At 42.7% G+C, this 11,220-nt stretch overlaps 1 protein-coding gene across 4 annotated transcripts in view; it reads right to left on the minus strand.

Moving 5' to 3' along the window:
* LOC140480782 (ATP-dependent 6-phosphofructokinase, platelet type-like) overlaps positions 1-10,371 on the minus strand; it is a 129,848-nt gene extending 119,477 nt beyond the window's left edge. For 2 of the 4 annotated variants that reach the window (XM_072576154.1, XM_072576155.1), the window contains exon 1: positions 10,037-10,369. In XM_072576154.1, coding sequence (XP_072432255.1) covers positions 10,037-10,145 — 109 coding nt within the window. In that variant the 5' untranslated portion in view covers positions 10,146-10,369. Of the gene's footprint in view, positions 1-10,036 lie in introns of all 4 variants that reach the window. The other 2 variants (XR_011961403.1, XM_072576157.1) reach the window with 2 other exon arrangements.
* Positions 10,372-11,220: the final 849 nt, after the last annotated feature.

Consider the following 11,220-nt stretch of genomic DNA (forward strand, 5'->3'; position numbering starts at 1 on the left):
GTGCATGAGAACAGGGAGAGTAAGTCCAAAGGGCTGCTCAGGGGATAAGAGGCCTGAGGGGCTTCTCAAACACAAACCACATTCCAACTTTCTCGCCTTATACAATTTGGACTAGCTGTTTGTTTATTTTAAATAATTTGCACTATGTTAGCAGAAAAACTCATGAACGTGAGAAATTGCTATGCCCGATTCTCTAAGGGCTGATTGACCCCATGTTCAGCTAATGTTAACATGGAATATTTCTGCACTTTGGCTTTCAAATGTTCTGGGTTAAATAGATATCACTATATCAAGACCTGATTAATGCATCTATGCATTGGATGGCACAGTGGCTCAGTGGTTAGCACTGCTGCCTCACAGCGCCAGGGACCTGGGTTCAATTCCCACCTCAGGCAACTGTGTGGAGTTTGCACGTTTTCCCTGTGTCTGCGTGGGTTTCCTCCGGTTTCCTCCGGTTTCCTCCCACAGTCATAAAGATGTGCAGTTTAGGTGAATTGGCCATGCTAAATTGCCCCTAGTGTTAGGTGTAGGAGAATGGGTCTGGGTGGATTGCTCTTCGGAGGGTGTCAGAGTGGACTTGTTGGGCTGAAGGGCCTGTTTCCACACTCTAGGAAATCTAATAAAACAACCTGAATTGTCAATGAAGCAAATGTCTCAAGGCACTTCACAGGAATGTTAATAGACAAAATTTGACAGTGGGCTAAATGAGTAGAGATTTGAAGAGATTCGTGAACATTTGATCAAGTAAGTTGATTCTGAGGGTCATAGGAGAGGTAAAGAGGCAGAGAGATTAGCAAAAGAAAATCCACATCTCAAAGGCTACGAAGGTGAAGATATGCAAGCTAATGGAGGACAGATTGAAATCAGGTTTCTGAAGAGAAATGGAGACATCTCAAAAGATTTCAGAGTCACAGGAGATTATGACAATTGCGAGATACAAGTCATTGGAGGGATTTGAGCACCAGGATATAAATTTCAAAGTCAAGACACTGATGAACCTGGAACAAATACAGGTCAGCAAGATCAAGGGCAACAGGGTGATGGAACTTGTTGTAGGCCAGGATAAAGGCAGTAGAGTTTCGGTTGAGCTCACGATTACAGAGAGAGGGAGGTCTACTGACGAGCACTGGAATTGTTGCGTATTGAGGTAACAGAGGTATGATGGCTGATGAGCTGATGCAATGGCAGACATAGGAATGGAACTTGCAGTGTGATAAAGTATAGAGGATAGAAAACATTTTGTTTATCTTAAAAGAGACAAATAGAAAATCATTCACTTTTCAAGAGTGAATGTACTTAGTAAAGCCCAGTAATGTTTAAATGCTTGAATCATTAACATTCTCAATGATCTCAAATAGCTCTCATTTGGAACTTAGTGGGAATATCAATGAACAGAAAAAAGCCTGCCAAATATGACCAGTTAAGTAGAAAAAGAATAGATGCACTTAGGTGCCGCTATTGACCCCATTGACAACAAAGGTCAATGTGAAGCTGTTGTCAACACATGTTTGTGCAAGGATGGAGGTTCAGCACGTTTCATTGCAAGGCAAAATCGAAGAGAAATTCAACTTGCAGCTGGATTAAAAACCTAAGTGTTGTCACAATATAAGGCTAGGTAGGCTGGGACCTTCTGCACTGGAGGGTGGCGGGTTGAGTTGTGACCTTATGAAGGTTTATAAAGTCATGAGTGATATACCTAGGGCTAATGGTAGGTGTGTTTTCCCCAGGATGGGAGAGTTCAAGACTAGGGGGCATATTTTTAAGGTGAGAGGAGATAGGTCTAAAAAAGACACGAGAAGTAAATGTTTTACACAGTGGTTCACATGTGGAATGAACTTCCTGAGGACATGGTGGATGCGGGCACCATTACAATCTTTAAAAAATACTTAGATAAGTACATGAATAGAAAAGGTTTGGAGCGATATAGGCTAGGTGGGACTGGTTTAGTTTGAGATTATTATTTGGTGTGTTTAGATTGAAGGGTGTGTTTCTGTGCCGTATGGCTCGATGACTATATAACTAATCTTTTATTTCCCTTGGCTGATTTAATAACTGGGATTATCATGGACTGAAACAGTTTTGTAAAAAGCACCAAACTACTGACTTAATATGGCTACAGAATCACTGGATGCTTACAGATTGGACAAGTTTTTGGCAATTGCTGTTGTAACCCCCTTGTTCAACAAAGGATCAAGACAAAAACATGGAAAATTATAGGCCGATTAGCCTAACCTCGTTTGTAGGTAAAATTCTAGAATCCATCGTTAAGGATAAGATTTCTAAATTCTTGGAAGGGCAGGATCATATTAGAACAAGTCAGCATGGATTTAGTAAGGGGGGTCAGCCTGACAAACCTGTTAGAATTCTTTGAAGAGGTAACAGGTAGGTTAGACCAGGGAAACCCAGTGGATGTAATCTACCTAGACTTCCAAAAGACCTTTGATACGATGCCTCACAGGAGGCTGCTGAGTAAGGTGAGGGCCCATGGTGTTCGAGGTGAGCTACTGACATGGATTGATGATTGGCTAACTGACAGAAGGCAGAGAGTTGGGATAAAAGGTTCTTTTTTCGGAATGGCAGCTGGTGACCAGTGGTGTCATGCAGGCTTCAGTTTTGGGGTCGCAGCTGTTCATTTTATATATTAATGATCTGGATGAAGAGACTGGGGGCATTCTGGTGAAGTTTGCCAATGATATGAAGTTTGGTGGACAGGCAGGTTCTGAAGAGGTGGGGAGGCTGCAGAAAGATTTAGACAGTTTAGGAGACTGGTCCAAGAAATGGCTGATGAAATTCAATGTGAGCAATTACAAAGTTGTGCACTTTGGAAAAAAGAATACAGAGACGGACTAGTTTCTAAATGGTGAGAAAATTCCTAAAGCTAAAGTACAAAAAGATCTGGGAGTCCAGGATTCTCTAAAGGTTGACTTGCAGGTTGAGTCCGTGGTTAAGAAAGCAAATTTAATGTTGTCATTTCTCTCAAGAGAGTTCAAATGTAAAAGCAGCGATGTGTTACTGAGACTTTGTAAAGCACTAGTTACGCCCCATTTAAAATAGTGTGCAAAGTTTTGGGCCTCACATCTCAGGAAGGACACACTCGCATGGAGCGTGTCCAGCGGAGAGTCACACGGATGAATCCTGGAATGGTTAGGCCTAACATATGATGAACGGTTGAGAATCCTGGGATTGTATTCATTAGAATTTAGAAAGTTGAGGGAGATCTAATAGAAACTTACAAGATAATGCATGGCTTAGAACGGGTGGACGCTGGGAATTTGTTTCCATCAGGCAGGGATACTAGGATCTGTGGGCACAGCCTTAGAATTAGAGGGGGTCAATTTAAAACGGAAATGAGGAGACATTTCTTCAGCCAGAGAGTGGTGGACCTGTGGAATTCATTGCTATGGAGCATAGTGGAGGCCGGATTGTTAAATGTCTTCAAGGCAGAGATTGATAAATTCTTAATCTTGCAAGGAATTAAGGGATACAGGGAGAGTCTGGGTAAGTGGCATTGAAATGCCTATCAGCCATGATTGAATAGCAGAGTGGACTCAATGGGCCAAATGGCCTTACTTCCACTCCTATGTCTTATGGTCTTATTAAGAGTCTTGTGATGACCATGAAACTGTTGTTGATTGTTGGAAAAACCCATCTGGTTCACTAATGCCCTTTCGGGAAGAAAACTGCCATCCTTACCTGCTCAGGTCTACATGTGACCCCAGACCCATAGCAATGTGGTTGGCTCTTAACTGCCCTCATAGTAATTAGGGATGGGTAATAAATGCTGGTCTAACCAGTGATGTCCTCACATTCCACGAATAAATTATAAATCCTCTTAATATGTGTAACCTTATTGTGTGAATCTTTCTATTGGTCACTGCAAAATTTATTTCCTTTCTAAAAGGTTATCACCTTCCACAGGGGTTGCATCAATGGCAAGAAATCTGCTCTGCTGCTGATGGAGGAGGGATAGAAATCAGGTATCTGAGAAGAATTGGGACATAGAAACACAGCCTTAAAAAATCTGAGGGAGGAACAAATTACTGCAGATGCTGCAATCTATACTGAGAACAACAAATGCTGGAGATCACAGCTGAAGCTCTGAAGAAGAGCTATCTATGCTCAAAATATTAGCTTGCTCTCACTCCATCGATGCTGTCTGACCCACTGTGATCTCCACCATTTGTTGTTTTCAGTTTAAAAAAACCTGAGCCAGGAAATTCGGAGAGAATTTAAGAAACATTTTTTCACTCGAATGGTGGAAAACCCCACCACGAAAGGGATTAGACGCCAGTTCAACTAATATTTATGAACAATAAGGGATATGAAACCATGGTGGGTAAACTGAATGGCAGAACAGGCTGCAGCAGGAAACTGATCTACTCTTTGACTTACTCCTGTTCCTATGCTTTGTCTTGCACCTAAAGGATATGTAGTCAGCGACTGAAAAATCATGATCAGTCAATTTTACATTTCCCTTTAAACACCCCCCAACCTGCCTGATAGAATATACATTGCATCTGTGTGGCGCTAGAAAAGCACTGCAGATCAGGCAGCATTCAAGGAGCAGGACAGTCAATGTTTCGGGCAGAAGCCCTTCAGGAATTCTGATTCCTGATGAAGGACTTATCCCTGAAATGTCAACTCTCCTGGATGCTGCCTGATCTGCTGTGTTTTTCCAGCTAGGTAAAAACAAGAGCTGCAGATGCTGGAAACCAGATTCTAGATTAGAGTGGTGCTGGAAAAGCACAGCAGGTCAGGCAGCATCCGAGAAGCAGGAAAATCGACGTTTTGGGCAAAAGCCCTTCATCAGGAATATCCCTGATGAAGGGCTTTTGCCCGAAACGTTGATTTTCCTGCTCCTCGGATGCTGCCTAACCTGCTGTGATTTTCCAGCACCACTCTAATCTAGAATGTGTTTTTCCAGCACCACACAATTTGACTCTGATCTCCAGCATCTGCAGTCCTCACTCTATATATTTGGATCTGTTAATAACTGAGGAATCAGACACAAAAATAATCAAAAGGCTCTCTTAAGCTGTGAAACAGCCCGAACACGGCTTTATTTCACTTTAGTGCTCATGAATGTTGGCACATTCAGTATATGCTCACCAGCTTAAATTGTGTCCAAATTTAGACAAGCATGCTGCACTTTCCTGTTATTGACACAGAAGTAGCTCTTCATCTGAGGCCTAAAAACCAGTACATTTGGCTATGCAGACCAAAGCAATACCTTGCATTAATAACAATATGGATCTAAAAATTTTCTCTTTTTTTGCTGGAAGGAAGCAAATCTATTATAATTATGGACTTAAAAATATGCATGCATATGGTGCTTTATCATAACAGCAATCTTTTTTAAAGGAATCAGGATTTCTGTTTTGGAGGTTAAACATGCTCTTGTTTAGAGAACAATAGTACAAGAGTAAATATGCTTGACTTAAAAACTTCAGAAGTGCTTATAAAACAACCTCAAAATCAGGGCTTTAATTTAGATAAAATGCCAAACTTTAATTTGTTCTCATCAGCACTGCTGTAACAGCAATATTTCACTTCTCGCATAGCCTTTAATAAACTTAATCAAATAAAGTATACAGTGCAAAGACTCTGAACATGCTAACAATGTGGCTAAGCTCCAATTTCAAAAGTAAACAACCTACTGCACAGTATTGAATTTCCATTCTCAAAGCAACTTGCTTTTGAACGTCTCTTTGAGGGAATAGAATTCAGCAATAAATCATACCAATTGTTTTCAAATGTATAAGCAATTAACAGTATCAAATTGATTTCAAACAGGATGCACACAACTAGTAGAGATGAGCCCTGTATCCTATTACTATGGACAATGAAAAGACTTAAAGCAAAAAGTCCCTTTTTTGGTCTCAAAGAGCTTTGTAGCCAGTAAATGACATTGGAAACACACTGTTGTAAATGAAGGTATATTGTATTTCACACAAGTTTCAATAAACACCTTGGAGAAGGTGAGGACTGCAGATGCTGGAGATCAGAGCTGAAAATGTGTTGCTGGAAAAGCGCAGCAGGTCAGGCAGCATCCAAGGAGCAGGAGAATCGACGTTTCAGGCATGAGCCCTTCTTCCTGAAGGAGGGCTCGTGCCCGAAACGTCGATTCTCCTGCTCCTTGGATGCTTCCTGACCTGCTGCGCTTTTCCAGCAACACATTTTCAGTTTCAATAAACACCAACAATAATAAATAACCAAATAACCAATAAGATAAATTACTAATTAACCCATTATGTTGAAGACAGTTGAGGAATAAATATTGCCCAGGGCACCAGGAAGGAGTACCACAAAAACAGAAACAGAAACTCAGTAGATCTGGCCACAGATTTAATGTTTCAGGTCCAATGACCCTTCTTGAGAATGGAGTTACACTTTTTTCTTCAAGATAGTGACAATGGATCTCTTATGTCCACTTTATAGAAGACAGGAACTCAACTTATTAAAGCTTAATGATTACACCTCACTACTGCAGTAATACCTGAGGCTCTGGTTACAGAGGGTCAGGTCTTTAGCAGAGGAAGGAGTTTCAGGTCCAACAGTTGGGTTAGGCTGCAATATGAGGTGGGTGGTTGGTAATGCGGAGTCAGATCCAAGGTTGCTGGGGATGTGAAGGAGAATGTTTAATAGGTGCTTGTGGGGTTGTAGTTGAGGATAGATTATTAAGCACAAGGCCAGTTTGTTACTCAGGAGGTAGTCTAGGTATTCAATTGTCTATTTTTTACTCAGTAACTATTACTTATCAAAAGCCCAGAAATTCTTCAAATTAAGTATTTTGAGATTTTCACACATAGGGAAATTCTAGTGGCACATGCATTTTCCTAGACAAATCCTTTGCAATATGTTATGATAGGAATTTCAAAGGGTTTCCTGCACTTCAGTGAAGATGATCTGATCATTGTAAAATCTGGGACATTATTTCAGTTCAAGTAGAAAATCATCCCTTTGGTTTTGAAGATCATTTGTACTAAAGTTTAACTGCTTTGCCAACCCTTTAAGTACAAATCCAGTCAATTAGACCAAGGTCACTTTGGCTCTGATGGGGTTTAATGTGCATACACAAGTCAACTTATTGGCACGATTCTATCCAGGGCCATTCTCCCAGATGCAGGATTCTGTATGAATGTGGGCATATATATATGTGTGTGTGTGTGTGTGTGCACATGGGGTTGGAAGTCAGTGGGTGGGGGTTGGGGGAAAGAGTGCAGATGTCAAGGCTGCCAACCCACATGTACAAAGTTTTTTTTATTCACTTCTGGGACATGGGTGTCACTGGTTGGCCAGCATCTATTGCCTGTCTGTAGTTGCCCTAGAGAAGGTGGTGGTGAGCTGCCTTCTTGAACCACTGTCGACTATATGCCATAGGCCCAGTTACATTTCTTTGTTGTGACTTTATAGTAATTGATACAACTGAATGGCTTGCTGCACCATTTCAGAGGACAGTTAAGAGTCATGCACATTGCTGTGCATTCACAGTTGCATGTCGACCAGAGCAAGTGAGGACGGCAGATTTTCTTCATTGAAGGACATTAGTGAATCACATGGGATTTTCTGACAAACTCCAACGTGGCCATCAGTAGATTCATAATTCCAGATGCTTTATTTAATTCAAATTACACCCTCTGCTGTGCTGGAATTCAAACTCCAGTCCCCAGCACATTAGCTGAATTTCTGGATTAATAGTTCAGTGAAAATATCATTCGGCCATTGTCTCCACAGAATCATTAATTATGATCTTTCCCTGATTATTATGGACCTACTGTAAGGCACCTACTGGACATTTTCACTTAATGTCAAGCATAAAAGATTAGGCTAGATAGCATTGGGACTCTGTGCCTGCCTGGACACAGCTGCAGGTCACCCTGTCAAAGTTACATACCATCCACAAAGAGAGCCCTTTCAAATCAATTTATTTTTAAAGTCAGAGAGAGTTCAGAAGAGTAGATGGTGACTTGACTGGAAGATGTAAGATCCTGAGGGGTCTTGACAAAGGAGATACAGAGAAGACGTTTCCTCTGACGGGAGAAACTAGAACTATTCATCAATGTTTAAAAATAAGGGGTCTCTCATTTTTTGAGGGATGCGGCAAAATTATTTTCTTTAAGAGGATCGTTAGTCTTTCGAAGTCTGTTCCTGAAAACAAGATGGAAGAAGAGTCCTTGAATATCTTTTAGGGCAGAGGTGGATAGAATCTTGGTGAGGAAGGGGGTTAAAAGGTTGCCAGAGGAGATAGGAATGTGGGTTTGAGGTTACAATCAGATATGCCTAAATTTTAGTAAATGGCAGAGCAGATTTGAGAGGCTGAATGGTCTACTCCTGGGTAAAAACAATGACTGCAGATGCTGAAAACCAAATACTGGATTAGTGGTGCTGGAAGAGCACAGCAGTTCAGGCAGCATCCAACGAGCAGCGAAATCGACGTTTCGGGCAAAAGCCCTTCATCAGGGGTCTACTCCTGGCCGTTTGTGCATGGAGGTGAATTCAAAATGTAGGTACACCCTGCAGCTCAAGCTGCACTTCTTCAATGTTAGACATCCTCCTATTAGCCCTCTAGGTATGATAGTTCCCTCCAACGTTCAGCTAGTTCCGAGGAAATGTCCAATGTCAGGGTCCCAAACCAAACAAACTAAAATACTGCCCCCTAATGTCAGCAAGCTGCTTGGCGTCTATTCCTGGTTCTGACTTCACCTGTGACAACCGTCCAAAATAGCAACCTTTGCAACATTTCATAAGTTATAAAGGATATGATCAAAAGTGGGGTGCTTGGCTAACTTTTTTCCTCTTCCTGGCGCTATGGTGCCAATGGGAAATAATCCAAGCAAAGATTAAAAAAAAATCACAGGTGGATCAGAAATCAACCCCAACCCCCCCCCCCCCCCACCCCGAGCAACAGTTGCAATTTCCCAAACACGATTTGCTGCCTTTAAATAATTAATTACCACAAGACATTCGAGAAGGAAACCTTAAATTAAATTGTCCACGGGCGATTTATGGGGCCTTTTGAGAGAATGGTTACAATATACTCATCACGGATGAGGGCGACAGATCTCAAGGTCACCGCCGCAATGAAGACAGGGGAGATTAATGGGTTAAACGCCGCAAGTCAATAAATCAGGGATAACAGGGGGGAAAGGAAACCCGCATTTACAAATACACAGTCTCAAACACGCACACAACACACACACATATTCAAAGATGCTGGTATGACATGGCTAAGAGTGGCTACTGTAAACCAGCCAGCACCAAAAGGGTAAAGGCGGGTGCCCGAGATGTTTGACCGGCTTATCGGAGGCTCTTTTGGGAAGTTGGCTGAAGGAGTTGATTTGTAATTTAAAAGTGAAAGGCATAACGTGGTTGACCGGCCTTCACTGTAACACACGGCGTGAACCCCTCCCTTGGAAATTGACGCAGAAACTCGCAACCGCAATGACTGGGTGAGGAGCACGTACACTGCTCTTCCGTGTCATAGCATCCTCAAAAGCCAACGGGAAGAAACCAAACGACAGTCCGCAGGGGCACCACCTACACCCGCAAACACACAGACCAGCAGAAACATATTTCTGTTTAAACTGCTCATCACTAAACTTGCACTGAAATCAAATCCAATCAGCCGGGTGTAACTTCTCCAATAGGAAGGGAACACGGAAGGGGTTCTCTACCTGGATGGCTGAAATTGTCTCTTTTTTGTGAAATACAACGTTTGAAAGTTTTGTTTTAAAATGTTATTCTTGTTTCAAAATGGAAGATCTTTGTATTAAGGCTGCCCGGAATTTTACCAGGTTTACAGAATCGAAAACAACGCAATGCGGTTCGGAGGAAATGCATTTCTCTCGCTCTCTCTACACTGACTGAGTGGGATGGCTCCCAGGTTTAAAAACGTGTACTTTTCCTTCCTTCAGAGGAGGAAAAGTACATCAAACATTTGCCCAGCGCAAGGATGCTTCCCTCCCGGCTGTAAATCTAACCAGGTGCCCTCAATCCTCAGACTTCTTAATGTTTTTGTTTAAAGAACTCCTGTTACCTTGCGCATCCCCTCCGCTGGTCAGGACGCCGATGGCTTTATCGCTTCCCGAGAGATCTTCCAATAATTTCTTGTCCGATTGCGACACGTCCTCGCTGGCAGAATGCATCTTCGCATGTATTTGATCGTTTGTGGATACGACAAAAAGAAAACACTTTTTCTTTACAAAGGGCAAGACTCTTTTTTTTAAGGCAGCGTGTGAGATGGTGATGTTCTGGAGGATGGTATCTGTGTGGGTTCCAGAGCTAGCCCAGATGTTGGATCTGCTGCTGCTGCTGCTGCTGCTCAAGAGTCGCCGGTTCTCACGCTTCCACCGCCCGGCTGCAGCTCCGCCCCCACTCACGGACCTCTCAACCTAACCTGACAGCCCTCCCCATTGTGCCGTCAGACGCGCCGAGAGTGACAACCGTTTTGAGCCTATGAGGGAACAGCGGTTCCCCAGAGCACACCAATCAAGAGGCGCGCCTGTCTAAATGGGCGGGTTTCAGTTCACCGCCCTCCCCTTTCTCTCAAGATAGGTTGCGCCCCTTGAGCCGTACGCAGCCCGGCTTCTGTCTCTTTCACTCCTGTCAATCAAAGGGCTTTTCTTCCTGGTCCCAGTTTGTGGGTTTTGGGGAGCAGAGCAACAGGCATTGCTGGTTGTCGAAGGGCAAGCTGAATCAATGCAGCAAGGGGAATGAAAAAAAATTGTCTCCACTGGAAACTTGAAATCAGAAACTAAAATTGCTGGAGAAACTCAGCAGGTCTGTGGGAGAGAAAACAGCTAACGTTTCGAGTCCATTTTTACAGCAACTCGTGATGGAAACTAGTCTGAAGGAGGGTCGTTTAACTCGAGACAGTTTCCTCTCTTCACGGATGCTGCTGAGTTTCTCCATCAATTTCTGCTTTTGTGTGTGTGTGTGTGTATGTTTCACGGTTTCTGGTGGTATTTCCAGCTCAAAAGTGGATTTTGTGTGTGCTCGCTGAGCGCATCCCAGCTACGATAGTCGGATCATGCCTGGATTCAGCCACTTTTCAGCCCATCCTGTTTGTTATCGGGTCACCACCAGCCCAGCTTGGGGACAATCTGGAGTTCTTCGTTTTAACTGGAAGTTGTCCTGTTGTTCCAATCAACGGAAGTCAGAAATATAAACATTGGACATTTTGCGAAACGTGACTGCATTTAAATGGAAGGAAATTCAAAC

Source organism: Chiloscyllium punctatum, chromosome 8, assembly GCF_047496795.1.
Source record: "Chiloscyllium punctatum isolate Juve2018m chromosome 8, sChiPun1.3, whole genome shotgun sequence".
NCBI classification, from domain to species: Eukaryota; Metazoa; Chordata; class Chondrichthyes; order Orectolobiformes; family Hemiscylliidae; genus Chiloscyllium; species Chiloscyllium punctatum.